Below are 20,684 nucleotides of genomic sequence, written 5' to 3' on the forward strand. Positions count from 1 at the left end.
GGTGGCAGAGCACAGCCATCATGGCTAGTAGCCATTGATAGCCCTGTCCTCCATGAATTTGTCTAATCTTCTTTTAAAGCCGTCCAAGCTGGTGGCCATTACTGCATCTTGTGGGAGCAAATTCCATAGTTTAACTATGCGCTGAGTAAAGAAGTACTTCCTTTTGTCTGTCCTGAATCTTCCAACATTCAGCTTCTTTGAATGTCCACGAGTTCTAGTATTATGAGAGAGGGAGAAGAACTTTTCTCTATCCACTTTCTCAATGCCATGCATAATTTTATACACTTCTATCATGTCTCCTGTGACCTGCCTTTTCTCTAAACTAAAAAGCCCCAAATGCTGCAACCTTTCCTCGTAAGGGAGTCGCTCCATCCCCTTGATCATTCTGGTTGCCCTCTTCTGAACCTTTTCCAACTCTATAATATCCTTTTTGAGATGAGGAGACCAGAACTGTACACAGTATTCCAAATGCGGCCGCACCATAGATTTATACAACGGCATTATGATATCAGCTGTTTTATTTTCAATACCTTTCCTAATTATCGCTAGCATGGAATTTGCCTTTTTCACAGCTGCCGCACACTGGGTCGACATTTTCATCGTGCTGTCCACTACAACCCCGAGGTCTCTCTCCTGGTCGGTCACCGCCAGTTCAGACCCCATGAGCGTATATGTGAAATTAAGATTTTTTGCTCCAATATGCATAATTTTACACTTGTTTATATTGAATTGCATTTGCCATTTTTCTGCCCATTCACTCAGTTTGGAGAGGTCTTTTTGGAGCTCTTCGCAATCCCTTTTTGTTTTAACAACCCTGAACAATTTAGTGTCATCAGCAAACTTGGCCACTTCACTGCTCACTCCTAATTCTAGGTCATTAATGAACAAGTTGAAAAGTACAGGTCCCAATACCGATCCTTGAGGGACTCCACTTTCTACAGCCCTCCATTGGGAGAACTGTCCGTTTATTCCTACTCTCTGCTTTCTGCTTCTTAACCAATTTCTTATCCACAAGAGGACCTCTCCTCTTATTCCATGACTGCTAAGCTTCCTCAGGAGCCTTTGGTGAGGTACCTTGTCAAACGCTTTTTGAAAGTCTAAGTACACTATGTCCACTGGATCACCTCTATCTATATGCTTGTTGACACTCTCAAAGAATTCTAATAGGTTACTGAGACGGGACTTTCCCTTGCAGAAGCCATGCTGGCTCTGCTTCAGCAAGGCTTGTTCTTCTATGTGCTTAGTTAATCTAGCTTTAATAATACTTTCTACCAGTTTTCCAGGGACAGAAGTTAAGCTAACTGGCCTGTAATTTCCGGGATCCCCTCTGGATCCCTTTTTGAAGATTGGCGTTACATTTGCCACTTTCCAGTCCTCAGGCACGGAGGAGGACCCAAGGGACAAGTTACATATTTTAGTTAGCAGATCAGCAATTTCACATTTGAGTTCTTTGAGAACTCTCGGGTGGATGCCATCCGGGCCCGGTGATTTGTCAGTTTTTATATTGTCCATTAAGCTTAGAACTTCCTCTCTCGTTACCACTATTTGTCTCAGTTCCTCAGAATCCCTTCCTGCAAATGTTAGTTCAGGTTCAGGGATCTGCCCTATATCTTCCACTGTGAAGACAGATGCAAAGAATTCATTTAGCTTCTCTGCAATCTCCTTATCGTTCTTTAGTACACCTTTGACTCCCTTATCATCCAAGGGTCCAATCGTCTCCCTAGATGGTCTCCTGCTTTGAATGTATTTAGAATGTATTGTACAGTCCTTATACAGCTTAAGGTATTCTTGAAATTCAGAATACTTCAGAAGCGAAACCTTTGGTATACCACAAGAAGCTATCATCAAAAGAGGAAACGGGGAAGCCCTTATGTATCTGGGCATGCACATAGGGGCTCTATGGATCCAGGCAAAAGGTAAACCTGATAATCCACAAATAATGGTTATTACTACTACTACTAAAATATATATCCCAGTGTTCCCCCTACAAGGAGCCCAGGGTGGCAAACCAAAATACTAAAAACATCTTTTTAAAATCTATAAAAATAAATCTTTAATTTTTTAAAAAAAATTCTAAAAACAATTCCAACACAGATGCAGACTGGGATAAGGTCTCTACTTAAAAGGCTTGTTGGAAGAGGAAGGTCTTCAATAGGCACAGAAAAGACAGCAGAGTTGGAGCCTGTCTAATATTTAAGGGGAATGAATTCCAATGCATAGGTGCCACAACACTAAAGGTCCACTTCCTATGTTGTGCAGTATATAAGGGTAAAACAATCTTTCAAAAACAGTGTCGTTCCTCCCTCTGCAGTGAGATAACATAACAATGAAACAGTGCCAACCTCCAGTTCAATAAACTGATTCCAGATTGCTTCCCATTTGTGAACACTATCATATATATGCTTGCTTTTCTCATAAACATCTTTCATTTTCAGAAGTTCTTCATCATGTTGATTCAGCAGTACTTCTGAGAAATTGTCTAAATCAAGAAAGCAAGAATTAAGTTTTCACCAGGCCCATAGCATGACTCTGTATACTAGAAGAGGAGAATCAAATTGTGACCAGATACCCTCACTGTGACCCAACCCCATAGGACTTGATAGCATCTTGTCTCATCAACCAGTCAGACTCTTTTGTTTTGTTTAATTATGATGAAAAAAATAGATCCAACTCTTAAAGCAGGCAGTACAACCAACAAAATACTAGTTTGCATGTGGAAGACATAGACCAAAAGAAATTACCATTATAAAAGGCCTGAAATGTAGATCTTTGTTCATCAGCATAAAAACATTTTTTCCAATAATTCTCAAGCTCTTGCCTGACTTTCAAAGTAATTTCTTTTAAACTCGCTTTCTTCAGCTCTTCCAGGTTAAACAACTCCTCTTCCCACTAATAAAAACAAAACGAGCGTCCCACGGTTATTGCATTTAGCAGTAGAGATCTTGCTTTCACTATTTCCAGACACATTACATTACTCAGTCTTCTACACAACTACAAATTCTTTTCAATGACTTACTAAGCAGAGGCAGCAACAGTGACGTACATACACAGGATATTCCTGTGACTTGAGTAATCTAATCTGACTGCAAGTTTGACACCAAGAGGCATTCATGTGAAATAGAATTAACTCTTCAGATCTTTTAAAAAGTTGATTTCAATGTTTTCCATGCTTAACTTAATGATTCTGGCCCCCTTCATGTCAAATGAGCTTTGGCAGAAGATCAAATGCTCAAAATATGTTAGACTAAGATGTGAGCTCCAGATAGTAAAATATTGAGATGGCTCCTCCATTATCCAACTTAAGGCACTGCTGCTTAGCTTTAAAGCCTTAAACAGATCTGGGTTCAAATGGCTGGAGGAGGTCCTGCTCCAGCTGCCCAATTTCATAGAGGTACACTATTACTTTCACAAAGGAGAGATACTTTATGGTGGTAGTATCCTGGTTTTGGAATGCCACCACTAAGGAAGCATGCCCGGCACCAACATTATAAGATTTTCAGCACATGGCAAAGTCCTTCCTATTTGTCCAGTTTTTAAAATTGTGATTTATTCTGTTTTTAGCTTGTTGGGTTTTAATTTAGCCTTGTTGTATCTTGTAATGTTCTCTTCTCTTTTTTTGGCCTTGTTTTATTTATTTTCCAGCTATAACAAAGCAACCAAAACAGTGGAGTACAAAAACTGGAAATTAAGAATATCTCGATTGCGTATTAAGAATCACAAAAAGCATATCAAAAATACATTTTTCATGCACCTAGATACAAACAAAAGAATACAATACAAAAACATTCACCTTTACAAAATTCACAAAAAGCCTTGGGAACCTTGATATTGCTATCTGTCCCATTAGTTTAAGAAATAAAATCCCACCATTCTGCAACAAATGTGTCCTTTTGTTTTCCACCTTTTGCAATCTTTATAATTTGCATAAGTTTTTCTATCAATGCTAACTACGAAATTTTATTGTACCACAAGAGGATGGAGATGGCCTTCAAATCCTTCCAAAATTGGGCAATAAGAAAACAGACTACAAATAACTAGAGGCAATTCAGGAGTTTATATACATAAACCTCAATGTTGAAATGCAACTGGTTGCTCTACTTTTTTTTGTTAAGATTGCTGATTTATGGTTTCTGAAGTGTGTGCATAGGTCAGTTTGACATCCTGGTCTTTTGCATTCGATGACAAATTATACTGCAGGACCTGCAGGTGATGTTCTGTTTGATGTAATATGTCCTGCCTGTCCTAGTGCAGTGAACTTAAACACCTTCTTCTGAGAGGATATCCTCCACATATTATCGATTGCAACATCTACTGAGCCTCCATTCTGTCCAGAGAAAACCTCCTCCATCATAGTGAGGTGTCAAAGAGCAGAGAACATTTGTGGTAGATTTCCATCCAGCATCTCCTAACTATCACCGAGCAATCAGAAGAGCTACCCATTGCTGGCAAACTCTGAACATCTTGCTAGAGCCATCAGCAGGCTTCCTGTTGTAGCATTTCGCCAGCCTCCTAATTTGTGCAGACTGTTGGTGAGAGCTGTGCTTAAGCCACCTATCACCAATCCTGGGTCTCATCCTTGTCATTGCAAACGCTGTATCATCTGTGTGTACCTCAGGGAGACAGCCACTTTTACAAGCACTAGGACAGGCAGGACATATTACATCAAACAGAACATCACCTGCAGGTCCTGCAATATAATTTATGTCATCGAATGCAAAAAATGAGGATGTCATATGCAATACATAGGAAAAAACACAACTGACCTACGCACATTCTTCAGAAACCACAAATCGGCAATCTTAACAAAAAAAGTGGAGCAACCAGTTGCAAAACATTTCAACACTGAGGGTCACAGCCTGTTGGACTTTTCTATACCAACAGATCCAGCAGCATTGACTAAAAGGGAGAACTTTTGGATATACTCTCTGGACACATTGGCACTACATGGCCTGAACCTGGAGGACAGTATTAGCTTCTGCAAATAAAACCTCTCTGATCATTCCATCCTCAAAGCTCTATAACTGCCACCTTGGTAACAGCATTTGTATGTTAGCAGCTGATGAAGGCAAAAGCCGAAACGTTTTGGTATTACAATAAAAACCTCTGTTTTGTTAATCACAATTATGTGCATATATTTCTAGGTGATTAATGGAATCCTTATAGGGATCCAGAGCAAGCTTGAGTGAAGTTCATATAAGCAATTAGCAATAAGAGAACAGACAACTAACCAACTAACCACTTATTTTAGATGAGAGCCACAAAATTGTTCAGGGTCTAGCATCAAAGCAGTTCAGTAAAACAAATTAGGTGATAAAAATCAGTAAATATTGTCATTTGAAAACACACTGATATTTTGCTGCTAAGTAGCAAGACCATAATTCACTGCCTCCTAAAGGGCCAAGACCTTGCCACTTGGTAGTGACATGCCAGCATGTTCACATGAACAACCTGAAATCACCATTTTCCTAGTTAGATTCAAATTAAAGAGTCATTTAACTAGACAAAGCACACAAGTAGACTCCCTACTTCAGTGAGTGCATCATGCAAACTGCATTCTGACGTTATAAGGAAAAAAGCTTGCTTGTTCATTTACTCTTGAGATTTTATCATATTAATTATTTCACATCCTTTCAAATCACATGGGGCCTCTTCTCCAGTTAGTTACATGCTGCTTGAACAGTTTTTCTCCTACAGTAGTTTCAGAATTGTTCTGGGGAATGACTTGGACCACATTCACACCATACATGTTTTCCACTATTATTCCACTTTAAACAGTCACAGCTTCCCCCAAAGAATTCTGGGAAGTGTAATTTGTGAAGGATGCTGAAAGTTGTTAGGAGACTCCTATTCCCTTCACAGACCTGCAGTTCCCAGAGTTCCCTGGGAAGAGGGATTGACTACTAAACCACTGTGGGAATTGTAGCTCTGTGGGAACAGGGATCTCTTAACAACTCTCAGCGCCCTTCACAAACTACACTTTCCAGGATTCTTTGGGGGAAAGCCATGACATGGAATAAATGTATGGTTGGAATGTGGTCCTGGTTCCTGAGAAGCTCATCAAGATGCCCAGAATGGCAAACAAGTTACCCTGAAAGGCAGCTTTATCTTCCATTACCCATCTCGCTTCTACAATGAGCAATCACAGAGTACTGAATACATTCTAGGCTGCACTTTCAGTGCATTCAGGTGAGAAGAGGCTCAACAGGCCTGGCCAGAGCATGAGCAGACAGTACAGCCTAGGACATGCCCCAATATCTTCTGCAATACACTGGGGTTCCTTAGCATATGAAACACTGTAGAAAGAGTTCTCTGAAGTGACGAAGTTAGAAAGCCACTTCACCTTGCAGACATGCAGATTTTTGCCAGCCATGTATAAGCATTCTGCACTTTGCAGGACTATGATGGTACAGTTTAGTAAGTAAAGTAAAGTAAAATTTAATTTTTGTGTCGCCTATCTGGCCGAAGCCACTCTAGGCAACGTACACATTGAAATTGATAAAATACAATATAAATACAGAATAAAATAAAATGCAGTCAACCATAACCATTTTAAATAGCAGCAGTATAGAACAATGTAGGGCAATCAATAAACAATTTAAAACAATCATAGAAAAATTAGCCCACCCCGGGGATCCCGAAGGCCTGTCCAAAGAGCCAGGTTTTTAAGGCTCGGCGAAATGTATCCAGGGAAGGGGCATGGCGGAGATCGAACGGGAGGGAGTTCCAGAGAGTGGGGGCCACCACTGAGAATGCCCTCTCTCTAGTCCCCACCAACCTAGCTGTTTTCGTTGGTGGGACTGAGAGAAGGCCCTGTGTGGCTGATCTAGTCGGGCAGCTTAATTGGTGGTACTGGAGGTGCTCCTTCAGGTAAACTGGGCCGAGACCGTATAGGGATTTAAAGGTTAACACCAACTCCTTGAATTGGGCCCGGAAAACAACTGGAAGCCAATGTAGATGAAATAACACTGGCGTGATGTGATCACGGCGGCGGCTGTTTGTAAGCAAACGAGCCGCCGCATTCTGCACCAGTTGTAGTTTCCGGACTGTTTTCAAGGGTAACCCCACGTAGAGCGCATTGCAGTAGTCTAATCGAGAGGTGACCAGGGCATGTACTACCAGTGGGAGCTGATGAACTGGGAGGTAGGGTTGCAGCCTCCGTATGAGGTGTAGTTGATACCAAGCTGCCCGGCTCACTGCCGAAATCTGAGCCTCCATGGACAGCTTGGAATCAAGAACAACCCCGAGGCTGCAGACCTGATCTTTCAGGGGAAGTCTCACCCCATTAAGCTTCAGGTCAACAACACCCAACCTTCCCCTGTCACCCACAAGCAGCACCTCGGTTTTATCAGGATTGAGCTTCAGCCTGTTCCTTCCCATCCACCCACTCACTGATTCCAGGCACTTGGACAAGGTCTCCACAGCCAACTCCGGTGAGGATTTAAAAGAGAGATAGAGCTGCGTGTCATCAGCATATTGGTGACACCGCAGCCCAAAACTCCTGATGATGGCTCCCAGCAGTTTTACATAGATGTTAAATAGCATGGGAGGATAGAACCCTGTGGCACTCCACAAGCGAGGGGCCAAGGGTCTGAAACCTCATCCCCCAATGCTACCTGTTGGTGCCTGTCAGAGAGAAAGGAACGGAACCACTGTAAAACAGTGCCTCCTATTCCCAATCCCTCCAGGCGATCCAACAGGATACTGTGGTCGACGGTATCAAAAGCCGCTGAGAGATCCAGGAGGACAAGAAAGGTGAATTCTCCCCTGTCTAATGCCCTCCTCATATCATCCACCAGAGCGACCAAGGCTGTTTCAGTACCATGTCCAGTCCTGAAACCCGATTGGTATGGATCCAAATAATCCGTTTCATCCAAGTGTGCTGACAACTGGCTAGCCACCACTCGCTCAATGATCTTGCCCAAAAATGGCAAGTTCAAAATGGGGCGAAAGTTGTTCAAGACTTGGGGATCCAAGGAGGACTTTTTAAAGATTTATTTATTTATTATTTTATTTTATTTATTAAATTTATATACCGCCCGACTAGCAAAAGCTCTCTGGGCGGTGAACATAAAATAGCATAAAAATACAATGAATAACAAAATAATACTAAAATACAATCATCAATCCAATACAATAAACATTTTAAAAAGTAAATCAGTGTAACTTAAAATGCTTCAGAGAATAGGAAGGTTTTGACCTGGCGCCGGAAGGAGAGCAGAGTCGGCGCCAGGCGTACTTCCTCGGGAAGACTGTTCCATAGTTCGGGGGCCACCACTGAGAAGGCCCTAGATCTTGTCATCACCCTCCGGGCCTCCCTGTGAGTTGGAACCCGGAGGAGGGCCTTTGTAGCAGAACGTAGTGCACGGGCCGGTTCATATCGGAAGAGGCGTTCCGCAAGGTATCGTGGTCCCGCACCGTATAAGGCTTTATAGGTTAATACCAACACTTTGAATCTAGCCCGGAAACATATTGGCAACCAGTGCAAGCTGGCCAGAACAGGTGTTATATGCTCGGACCGCTTGGTCCTTGTCAGCAATCTGGCCGCCGCATTTTGCACTAGTTGTAGCTTCCGAACTGTCTTCAAAGGTAGCCCTACGTAAAGCGCATTACAGTAATCCAAACGTGAGGTTACCAGAGCATGTACCACTGATGTAAGGTCCTCTTTACTCAAATAGGGACGTAGCTGGTCTACCAACCGAAATTGGTAAAACGCATTCCTAACCACCGAGGCTACTTGAGCCTCAAGTGAGAGGGAAGAGTCTAAAAAGACTCCCAGACTACGAACCCGGTCCTTTAGGGGGAGTGTAACCCCGTCCAGGACAGGGTATATATCCACCATCCGATCAGAGAACCCGTCCACCAACAGCATCTCAGTCTTGTCTGGATTGAGCTTCAGTTTGTTAACTCTCATCCAGTCCATTGTCGCGGCCAGGCAAGATGGGTTTTATAATTGCCTCCTTGAGGGCCGGTGGCATTACACCCTCCTTCAAGGATGCATTTACCACCGCCCTGATCCCTTCGCCCAATTTCTCCTTGCAGTTCATAAGGAACCATGATGGGCAAGGATCAATCAGGCAGGTGGTAGGCTTCACCGTTGAAAGTACCTTGTCCACATCCTCAGAAGGAAGAGGCCGAAACCGATCCCACTGAACCGGATTGCAACTGGTCAACTCTGGATCCTCTACTGCATCCACAGTGTACGGAATCGAGTTCTTCAGGTGTTCGACTTTATCGGCAAAGTGCCTTGCCAATTTGTCACAGGAAGCCTTAGAATGCTCCAAGGGTTCCTGAGCAACTGGACCAACCAGGCTTCGGACCACTTGGAACAGCTTCCTGGGACAGCACTCTGCGGATGCAATAGAGGCAGCAAAGAAATCTTTCTTTGTTGCCTTTATTGCCACCTGGTAGGCAGCTATTGCTGCTCTAACCTGTGTCCGAGCATCTTCAGAGCGGGATTTCCGCCACCGGCGTTCTAGTCGTCTCACCTCCTGTCTCAGACTTCGCAACCGGGGTGTATACCATGGTGCTGTCTGAGTTCTGTTCAGGGGAAGAGGACGTTTTGGAGCCACCTGGTCTAATGCCCTGGTGATTCCCTCATTCCACTCCATCACCAGGGTTTCGACTGGGCGACCTTCAGCAGGTTCCAATTCCCCCAGCGCAGTCAGGAATCCATCCGGATCCATCAGGCGCCTGGGGCGGACCATTCTAATAGGTCCTTTACCCCTGCGGAGGGTGTGTGGCATCGAGAAGTCAAACTTCACCAGATAGTGATCTGACCATGACACGGGGGTGAAAGAAATAGCCCCCAACTTCAGAACACTCCCCACCCCTCCCAGGACAAATACAAGGTCGAGGGCATGACCGGCTACATGGGTGGGCTCAGTGTTACTAAGGTGCAGTTCCCAGGAAGCCATGGTTTCCAGGAAATCCCGAGGGGCTCCAATGAGAGTGGTCTCAGCATGCACGTTAAAGTTCCCCAACACTAATAGTTCTGGGGTCAATGTTCGCGCATCCGAGACCACCTCCAGCACCTCGGTCAGGGAGTCTGCCGTGCAGCGGGGCGGGCGGTACACAAGCAGGATCCCCAAACTGCCCTTCGGGCCCAACCTCCAGTACATGCAATCAACAAACTTGGTCCTTGGGAGCGGAGGCCTGGTGAAAATCAAGGACTCCCGATAGATGACTGCCACTCCCCCTCCCCACCTTCCTACCCTCAGTTGCTGTGCATAATGGAAACCTGGCGGACACATGGCCTCAAGAATGGGAGCTGAGGCCTCGTCCAGCCAGGTCTCCGTAATACACACCAGGTCTGCGCACTCATCCAGTATCATGTCATGGATGACATATTTTTTTGTGTCACAGACCTGGCATTACACAGCAGCAGTCGAAGGTCGGTAGGAGTCCTGCTTCCCCCAGTTGACTTCTGGTTTTGGGCAGACCTGGAACAGGGAATGGGTATTACGCATCTATCCCCTGTTCCTCTAAATTGACGTGGTCTGCCCCTAGCATCAGTCCAGTGCCTGCCGCCCAATCTTGGTATAACTTGGCCCCCATCCTTCTCTGTTTCATCCCCCCTTGGTTTACACATGCCCCTATACCTGCTGCCTAATGGACAGGCCTATCCTAAAACAATAATAAAAGCAAAGACCCACCCCGTACACTGCCAGCCAATCCTTTAAGACCGCAGTAAAAATAAAAATAATTTAAGTCATACACTGTCCACGCTCATACATTCCAATGTACATTATAAATTTTAAATTAAATCATAAACTATCCACACTCATACATTCAACCATACATTTACTACTACACTATCACACAATCAATCTAACACACAACAACAACAATCAAATTAATGGCTGTAAAGTGAAAGTGGAGCAGTAGAGATGGTATCAAATGATGTTAGATGGCACGACGTGATAACAAGAACACAGCAGAGTCCAGTAACAACGCCAGTGTAGATAAACTTATAAACAATAAAATAAACTATATACACACACACTCTCTCATACACATCAAACCCATTTACATATACCAAACAATGGCCAAGCATACACATATACATTCAACAAGCACAATCCACATAAACATCAAACAACCCACATCAAACAGTTCTTTCAGGGCAGTTTAGGAACTCCAATCTCTTGTGTGGTAACACAACAAAACAGCCTGTTTAAGCACAGCTAAGAAGTTAATGAATAGTGGTATCAGAATTCTGATTCTATTACCATCTTTACTGCTTCAGTGATGGAACATTTGCTTGTCATTTTTGTGAGCTGCTCTTGCTTTTCTCCTGGCCATTGAAGTTGGTCCCACAAACGTTGCACCTCTTTCACCAGATCCTCCTTGCTGGCAATCAGAAAGTCTTGCTTGGCCTGCAACTACCAAGGCACATCCCCGTTAATACATACAAAACAGTTATGTGAAAACAGCAAGGCATGTGAACTCGACCATATAGCCAAGGTTGACACTTTACAGTTTTATTTCCATCTACGGAGTAAAAACAAATATATAAAGAGAAAAATGCGCTGGAGAACAGAAAAGGTATATAACAACAGAATGGCTTATGAGAAGTGCATTGGCACATTGTCAATTTTCATTTTGTCTAAAAAGTTAAGAAAACCAGAGGAAAGATTTGATATTAAAGCTGATAAATGAACCAACACAGAAATCTATATGAGAAACTGAGAGTCTAGATAGTCTTCCCACCAAAGCAATAGATGTGTCTCAGTAAGAGGTTCTCCAAAGATGGCAAGAAGCACAAGTTTGCTGATAAGAACAATGAGCACATACATTTGCTTGGGGAGCTAATACACTTAAAGCAGGAGTGGGGAGCCTGTGGCTCTCCAAATGTTTGGATTCCAACTCCCATGAGACCCAGCCATCATGGCCAAGCATCAGAGATGATGGGATCAGAGAAATGCAGGATACAATTCACAAAGTGCACAGATTATAGATTAAATGAAGGCTTCCCAGATAACTTCGCTAAGTTCCTACGATCAACAACCACCTCTAAGAGAATTACGTCAGGACTATGCTGTCCCTTTAGCATTATCTAGCCCAGATGACCCTAGGGATTCCTTAATGAATTGTTGTGATCATAGGATATTGACGCCTTCTGCTAATATATCCTTGCCTATTATTAAGAATTCTAATCGCATGGAGCCTGTTGATCATCCTCTTATATTAAAAAAGCCCCAGGTTGAAGAGTTAATGATTAAATTTCCTAGTTTCTCTGATATAGCCCAACAAGATATCATTGATGACCTACATAGTCTCCTTAGAGTGCTGCAGAATCATAGGTTGCCACAGAATAAGGAAAGTTCTAACCATCATTTAGCAGCTGAAACTGCCTGCAGTTTCTTAGAACAAACTGCTGTGACGGATTCAGCACTCTCTGCCCCCTTTGGGAATCTATCTCAGACAGACTCCCCTAAATACAGACCCCCATTAGAATCTGATGTTGCCACCTCTTTGAATTCTATCGCAATTGATATTGAAGAATCGAGGCGGGTACCTATCGAAGGTCTTTGATAGCAACCCTATTCCTACGATATTAGGTAGAAGGAAGTACAACCAATTAACACCATATGTTCGTTCCAAAGAAGGCATAGTACATCGCCATCTACTTGCCCCTGTACAATTAACTCAAAAAGAGGGTCAGACTCCTGCCTTAAACAACTTTTTCGGATCCCAAATCGCACTCCTTAATGCAAGATCTGTAAATAAGAAATCGGTGATTATCCAAGACCTCATTGTGGACGAACAAGTAGATGTATTATGTATTACTGAAACCTGGTTAGACGAAGCCAGCGGAGTTAATTTGACTAGTCTTTGCCCGCCTGGCTTCATGGTTATACATCAACCTAGACTTGGCGATCCTGGAGGCGTGGTGGCAATAGTATATAGAGAGACTATCTCCCTAACTAGGATCCCCCTTTCATCTCCTCCTGGATTCGAAGTCCTTAGTCTAAAATCTGGCAACCAGGATAATTTGGTAATTTTATTGACCTACCGTTCTCCATGCTGCCCCACGTCCACATTGCAGGATCTATCGAATTCGATCCTGGAATTAATGTTGATGTCCCCCAAACTGTTAGTATTGGGTGACTTCAACATTCATGCTAATTCTTCTTTATATGGTGCGGCTCGAGAGTTTATGACGACTATGTCGACCTTAGGACTTCTTCAACTAATTAAGGAACCTACACATAGAGCTGGAAACACTCTTGATCTTGTTTTTTACACAGGATCAGATGAAGAGATTTTAGCAGTCTCTGACTTATCTATTCGTCCATTACCATGGACGGATCATTATTTAGTTAAATTTAAAATTCCACCATTATTTACCCCTTCTACAGGAAAGAATCCCATTAAAATGATTCGTCCAAAAAGATTATTAAATCCAACAACTTCTTTATCTACTGCTGAAAAACTCCTAGTTCCTCAACCTAATGAGTCTATTGTTGATCTAGTAGATTTCTGGAACAATACAATGTCCAGAACTATAGATATTATTGCTCCGTTACGCCCTCTCACACACTCTCGATCTAAAGTTGCCCCATGGTTCTCTAAGGAGTTGGCTGATATGAAACGGACCTATAGGGGCTTAGAACGCCGTTGGCTGAAGACACGGAGCCCCTGCGACCATCTTCAGGCAAAAAATTTTCTGAAACACTATATGTCATCTAGAATTACGGCTCAAAGAACCTTTTTCTCGGCCACCATTGCATCTGCTGATGGCCGACCAAAAGAACTCTTCCGGGTGGTTAAGAATTTACTTAACCAAGACCAGCATAAGCCGAATCCTGATCATTCTGCTTCCCGTTGCCAAGAACTAGCCACGTACTTTAGTACTAAAATTGCTCAGATCCGTTTCAACCTTGACACTAAGAATATTATAATTTCCAACCCCCTCCCTGCCACTCATGTCTGCGTTGCCACCTTAGACTCTTTTCAGATCGTACATCCAGCAGATATAAATAACCTTTTGGAAGGGATGAGACCTACCACTTGTCTACTTGACCCTTGCCCTTCCTGGATTATAAAACAGTCCAGAAAGAGACTCGCAATTTGGATCAGTGAGTTGATTAATGCCTCCCTCCAGCAAGGTCACCTTCCAGGAAGCTTAAAAGAAGCAATTGTTATTCCATTATTAAAAAAGCCTTCCTTGAACCCTTCCTGTTTAGACAGTTTTCGTCCTGTTTCTAACTTACCTTTTTTAAGTAAAATCATTGAGAGAGTTGTAGCCGCGCAACTCCAGAGTTTTCTGGAGCTGACGGATTACTTTGACTCATCTCAATCTGGTTTTAGGCCAGGTCATGGAACTGAGACTGTATTGGTGGCCTTAGTAGACGATCTTCAGAGAGAGTTAGACAAGGGGAATGTGTCCTTACTAGTTCTCCTCGATCTTTCTGCAGCGTTCGACACGATCGACCATAAAATCCTCCTAGACCGCCTCTTTGAGATGGGCTTGCGAGGCACTGTTTTTCAGTGGCTCCGCTCGTTCTTGGAGGGCAGATCACAGAGAGTATTGCTTGGGAATTTTAGTTCTGATCCCTGGCTGTTATCATGTGGAGTTCCACAAGGCTCGGTGCTTTCACCGATGCTATTCAACATTTACATGAAACCGCTAGGAGAGATCATCCGGAGGTTTGGAATTCGATTTCACCAATATGCTGATGATACCCAGCTTTATTTTTCCTTTCCTCCGGATACGAAAGATGCCATCCTCCCATTAAACAATTGTCTAACAGCAGTAAAGACCTGGATGACGCAGAATAAACTTAAACTAAACCCAGATAAAACAGAGGTGCTGGTGGTTGGACATCGAACTAAGTTGGAAACAGGGAATGTTCAGATATTAGACGGAGTTGTACTCCCTTTAAAGACTCAAGTCTGTAGTCTCGGTGTTCTCCTAGACTCGGCCTTGACTCTACAGGCTCATGTTCTTGCAATCTCTAGAAGCGCTTTCACCCGCCTGAAGCTAGTTCGCCAATTGCGTCCTTTTTTAGAGCTTTCTGACTTGACCATGGTTACCCATGCCTTGGTCACGTCTAAACTAGATTATTGTAACTCACTTTATTTAGGTCTTCCCCTTAGAATACTCCGCCAATTGAAATTGGTTCAGAGAGCAGCTGTTAGGATGCTAACTGGGGCGGACGTCCGAGCTCACACTACTCCGCTTTTAAAACAACTACACTGGCTTCCAATCTCCTATCGAGTTCAGTTTAAAATCCTGGTTTTAACGTTTAAAGCTTTATCGGGCTCAGGTCCTAGTTATCTATCAAATCGTTTGTCAACAACAAACATTTATTGCACTGTAGCCATAGGCCATTGCATAGCATACAAAATATAACAACCATTACAATAGCATGTCAGGTGTCAACAATTTAAATTATCAGAATCAAGTGTTTGTTTTATAGTTTTAACATACTGAGCTCTAATATGTTTTGCTGCAAGGGCAAAATTAGTAACCGCTATTGTAGTCTCTTTGTGGGTGTCTGCCAGCAATTCTGTAATTAAAATATCTGGTAAAAGGCCCTCTCTGGGCTTTATAAAAACCTCTAAAAATTTCCTTCTTGGATTTGAATAAAATGGGCAATTTAATATATAATGAACAAGATCTTCAACCTCCTTACAACCACAAATACAGAGACGTTGCCCCCTCGGGATCCCCTTATATCTGCCCTCTAGGACAGATGTAGGCATTGATTGAAACCTAATTTCCGTAAAAGCCTTACGCTTCACTGGATTTAGTAGGGTAGTAAAATATGAAGTTGTTTGAAAATTAGGTTTAAAAAGGGGAAACCATCTTGAATACGGGGATGACACAATGTATAACCTGTCTTGAATCTCATCAAAGTTAAAAACCCAATTGCGAAGTTCCGTTGGCGTAAAAATTTTAAGATCATACGAGGAAAGCTTATAATAATCAATTAGTGTTTTTGTTGCTTCTGCCCATCCCCCTTTTTGTAATTGTACATGCCAACAGTCTGTAACAATTGAGTGGTCTTCCAAAAGTAGTATTTTCCTCCAGAATTGCAAAATTGCTAAATCAGTTTTAGCTCTCAAGGAATGGATTCCCATTTCCATCCTTACATGAGCTGAGGGCGTACCTTTCGGGAGACCCAAAATTTGTTCCAGGAATACATTTTGGAGGGGTTCTATAAAGGGCTTTAACAAATGGCCCCACATTTCATCAATGCTTTAGCTTTATAGATTTTTATCATTGGAGCAATTTGCTGACCTCCTCTGGTGTAGAAGAATTTTTTTAATTGACCTAATATTCTAGCACTAGCTAGTTTTATTTCTTCTAATTGTGGTCTCCAGGAGAGAGTTGACGAAAAAGTTATCCCAAGATATTTAAAGGACTGGGCTTGTTACAAACGGATTCCATCAAATGTCCAGGAACTTTTAGACTTCCTGTATTTTCCGCAAATCATGATTTTCGATGATTTATCTTGAGATGGTGACTACAGCAGAAATCTTCTAGCCTGGCTAACATTCTTTTTAGTCCTATTTTATTTAGGGAAAAAAGTACTAAGTCGTCTGCGTATAATAAAACTGAATTTTTTTCCCCCTTTATAGAGGGGGGGGGGGAAATTTAAAGAAGAAAGAGCCGGAACTATATCATTAATGAAATAATTAAAAAGAAAAGGAGCCAATAAGCACCCTTGTTTCACCCCTTTCCCAGTGAAAATATTTGCTGACAGGGCACCATTTCTCCCTAAGCGTACCCTTACCGTGTTAGCGTGATGTCAGGATTTGATAAGCCAACTCATACGCCTATCAATATTTGATTTTTCTAGTTTATCCCATAGCAGCTCCCTGTCTACCGAATCAAAAGCCGCTGCAAAGTCAATAAATGCTATATATAGTGATGGTATTACTCTCTTTACAGCATTATTTATAAGATGTTGTAGAATATATATTTGTTCCATCGTACTTCTTCCTTTTCTGAATCCCGCTTGTTCTTGATGTATAATTGAATGTTTTATTTCCCATTCTACCAGTTTGTTTAATAAAAATCTCCCATATAATTTCGCAGTAATATCAATTACGCTGATAGGCCTGTAATGACTGGGATCAGTTGGATCTCCTTTCTTAAACACGGGGACTATTATACTGGTGCGCCACCCTTGTGGGAAGTCACCCGTATTATTAATGTGTGTAAAAAGGGCGGCTAATATCGGGCTCCACCATGTCCTATCTATCATAAAAAGCTCAGGGGGTAGCATATCCTCCCCTGGAGCTTTATTCGATTGGAGAGTCATAATCAGGTCTTCAATTTCGGCACTTGTGACCGGAGGCCATTGAGGTATATCTATACAAGGTTCTACCCGCCCGGGCGTAATTAAGGATGACGCGCCAAATATGAAACTAAAATGGGCAACCCAGGTTTCTGGCAAAATTGGGGGAATGGATATTCCTTTGTCCTGTGCAAACCCTCTCTGTACCAGGTTCCAGAAATCTGTATCCTTTCGATGTACAATGGCCTGGTCGAGTTCTCTCCAATTATCAGCATAAAACTTTATTTTTTTTTCTTTTAGGAGGGTTTTATATGCTCTCTTTAGAACAAGTAAGTCCTGAACAGCTTCATTTGATGGAGATTTACGTATAATTCTAATTTGTGCCGACATTTCTTTCTTTTTAGCTCTGCATTCTCCATCGTACCATGATTTCGCCTCCCTGGTCTCTTTTTTGGGGATAGTCGATGATACATAATTTTTAAGAGATGTTACTACTTGATCGTATATGGTCAGGATATCTTCAGGGTTGGAAATTGCCCTGGAATGGAGGGATATTAGAGGGCTCGAATCTAGTGATTGCTTTACCGACGCCTCAATGTTTATTGACCATTTAATGCGTCTATTAGTCGAGAGGTTATCCAGGATAGGGTTAAATGTGCTCGGGCGAAGTGAGGAGGGTGAGGTCTTTATGTTTATATTTAGAGGGAGGTGGTCACTATCAGATCTATTTATTAACTCCATCCCTCTTACTAGAGGGATTAAAGAGGAGGAACCTAGGAAATAATCAAGGACACTCATACCTCTACCTGATATAAACGTATAAAATCCTTGGGATCGATCTAAATAAGTCCCATTTAAGCAGACTAGTTGTTGAGTAAGTAATAAACGAAATAGAGATTTCCCGTTTTGATTTATCAGTTTGTCTCTTGATGTTCTTGGTAAAATTGGGTACTCTTCAAGGGAGACCCCCACTAAATCATCTATCTTTGGATAATTCATCCCTAACCTTAAAATTAAAATCGCCACAAATTAATAGTGGGTGAAGCGGGTAAGCCAGAGCTAACTTTTCTAGATACAGTTCTAATGACGACCATATACAAATACGCCTCTGTGAAGAGGAGGGAGCAATGTAAACATTCAAACATATAAAAGGTACCGAATTTTTACAGGAAATTATTAGAGCCAAGCAAAAGTCTGGAGGGGTTTCAATAGGGGCTGTCAACGACACATCCAACGCAGTGGATATTAATATTGCCAGGCCGCCACTATTACGACCCCTCATTGCGTTCTTCGAAGCAGGAGTAGTCCATATTTTAAAGCCCTGCAAGGTAAGTAAATTCACCTCCATGATCCATGTCTCTTGTAAACAAATAATGTCAAAAGCTTGGAGAAAGTTTATAAAGTCTAAATCTATTACTTTGTTTTTCCAACCAGCTATGTTCCAAGAGAGACATGTTATATCCGATTGATTGGCATTTGAAAGCTTCCTGCAAAAGGTAAATCTGGATGTTTCACTTGTCATATCAGATACCACTTCTAGCTGGGATTGATTCCTGTTGTGTGGGGAAGGACTTAAGAATTTCTGTCAATTATCTGTTTCCGTAATTGGTGTAATTTCTGAGAATTCTGGACTTATTACGCATACGTTTGACAGGAACGGGCCCTGAGCAGGTTTCTTGGTATTCCATCGAGGAGGCTCTTTTCTTAAAGGTTCCGTTTCCTCTGCGTCCAAAGCCTGTGTCTGTACCCAGGGAGGAGCCCTCTTCACCGACTCCTGCAAATGGATTTCGGACAAACGAACAGCTAGAGCTTCAAATCTCACAAGTATCTCTGATCTCTGTGCATGAGGTAGATGGCTAAAGGAAAGTAACAACGACTGTTCCTCTTCTATTCCATCAAGAACTCCCTCCATAAACTGTGGCACTTCGCTCCATTGTGATTTAATTGGACTTTCGTGAGATTTTGAAACTGGGGCATCTTTTTTGGTAATTTTTTCTGTAACCTCAGTTTTCAGATGAACATTAAAATCAGGATAATCAAGATAATCCTCATTTTGGGTTTTTTTATTCTGTTGGTAGGAATCGGATAATGGATTTGAGAAGGAAGTTCGAAGTCCTAATTTGGGACTCTCTGATGATTCAAATTTAATCAATGGGCTACAGTTCGACTGACTTTCTGTCCACTGTTGTGTGATAAAGGTATCATTCATCAGATTCACTTGGTGGGCTTGATTTTCAAAGATCCTAGTGACAGTTATACCCTGATATATCAAAGCTGTCTTATTTTGTCTAATATATTCCGCTGTATCACGTTTGTCATTTTATGAACCGGCCCGTCCTTTAAGATCTTCTTTAGACCCTGGTCTTAATATTCCCTCCTTTTCCCAAATTCACCAGACGGGCATTAGGAATAAACTGTTCTCAGTGGGGGCACCAACTCTTCGGAATGCTCTTCCCTAGGAAATTCGTTCTTCCCCTTCTCTGTTTAGTTTCCGTCACCAAGTTAAGACCTTTTTATTTCGGTTAGCTTTTGAATTGTAATGTGTGATATACTGTATATTTCTTATAATGTTTTATAACTTGTTTGGTATGTTATACTGTACTATGTTGTTTTATTATGCTATTGTTTGCCGCTTAGAATTCCTTGGAACTGAAGTGGGATATAAACTTTTTAAATAAATAAATAAATAAATAATGTGGTACACCTGCCAGGGGCAAAGAAATGCCATGGACAAGCTCAGATTGACAGAAAAAAACTAGAAGAGATAAAACTTCCATATCATGCAATCAACTGTTACCCAAGGAGGCACTCCCACCCCCAAACTTAAGAGTCTGCTGAAAGACAATTAAGACTGACAGCCCATGTGTTGGCCTAACTAAAAAACCACAAATCTGCATCAAAGGAAGTAGAGTGGGAGGTTAGAAACCTCCATACTGGAGGCCTTTCTTACACTTTGCAAATCATGATCATGAATAGCACACTTAATTGTATTTGCCCCACATTGTGCTTCTGGAAACACATTGCTTTTAGTTTTCATGCAGGCTAAGCAACCTGAAGAGCAGTCTCACTCATTTGAATGTAAAAACATTATATACACAAGACCAACCTGATGAACAAGCAGTTGCAGATCCTCAATGTTCTTCTTTGTGAGGCAAATACATTCTTCTTCATCACTTAATATATCCTTTTCCAACGTCCCATCCGGTATATGCCCAATTTCTTTATTATACCGTTTGATTTCTCTCCTCAATTTAAGAAACTCTTCCAACCTTTCTTCCTATACAGATAAAATGATTTAAACAGGTGCCAGATCAAACAGTTGTCCGATTTACTGCTGTCATAAGGCCTACGGTATCAAGAACTTATACAAATAGGGGGCATATTAAACTACCTTCTTGCACCAGCAGAAGCCAGGACAAGGATTCCTGATAG

At 42.0% G+C, this 20,684-nt stretch overlaps 1 protein-coding gene across 4 annotated transcripts in view; it reads right to left on the reverse strand.

Moving 5' to 3' along the window:
• The window catches only part of LOC133388758 (protein regulator of cytokinesis 1-like), a 53,038-nt gene that overhangs the window by 18,061 nt on the left and 14,293 nt on the right, over positions 1 to 20,684 (reverse strand). For all 4 annotated transcript variants that reach the window (XM_061635036.1, XM_061635025.1, XM_061635052.1 and 1 more), the window contains exons 5-8: positions 20,359 to 20,529; positions 11,229 to 11,381; positions 2,742 to 2,889; positions 2,343 to 2,479 (exon numbers count right to left, since the gene is read on the reverse strand). In XM_061635036.1, coding sequence (XP_061491020.1) covers positions 2,343 to 2,479; positions 2,742 to 2,889; positions 11,229 to 11,381; positions 20,359 to 20,529 — 609 coding nt within the window. The remainder of the gene's footprint in view (positions 1 to 2,342; positions 2,480 to 2,741; positions 2,890 to 11,228; positions 11,382 to 20,358; positions 20,530 to 20,684) is intronic.

Source organism: Rhineura floridana, chromosome 1 (genome assembly GCF_030035675.1).
Source record: "Rhineura floridana isolate rRhiFlo1 chromosome 1, rRhiFlo1.hap2, whole genome shotgun sequence".
NCBI classification, from domain to species: Eukaryota; Metazoa; Chordata; class Lepidosauria; order Squamata; family Rhineuridae; genus Rhineura; species Rhineura floridana.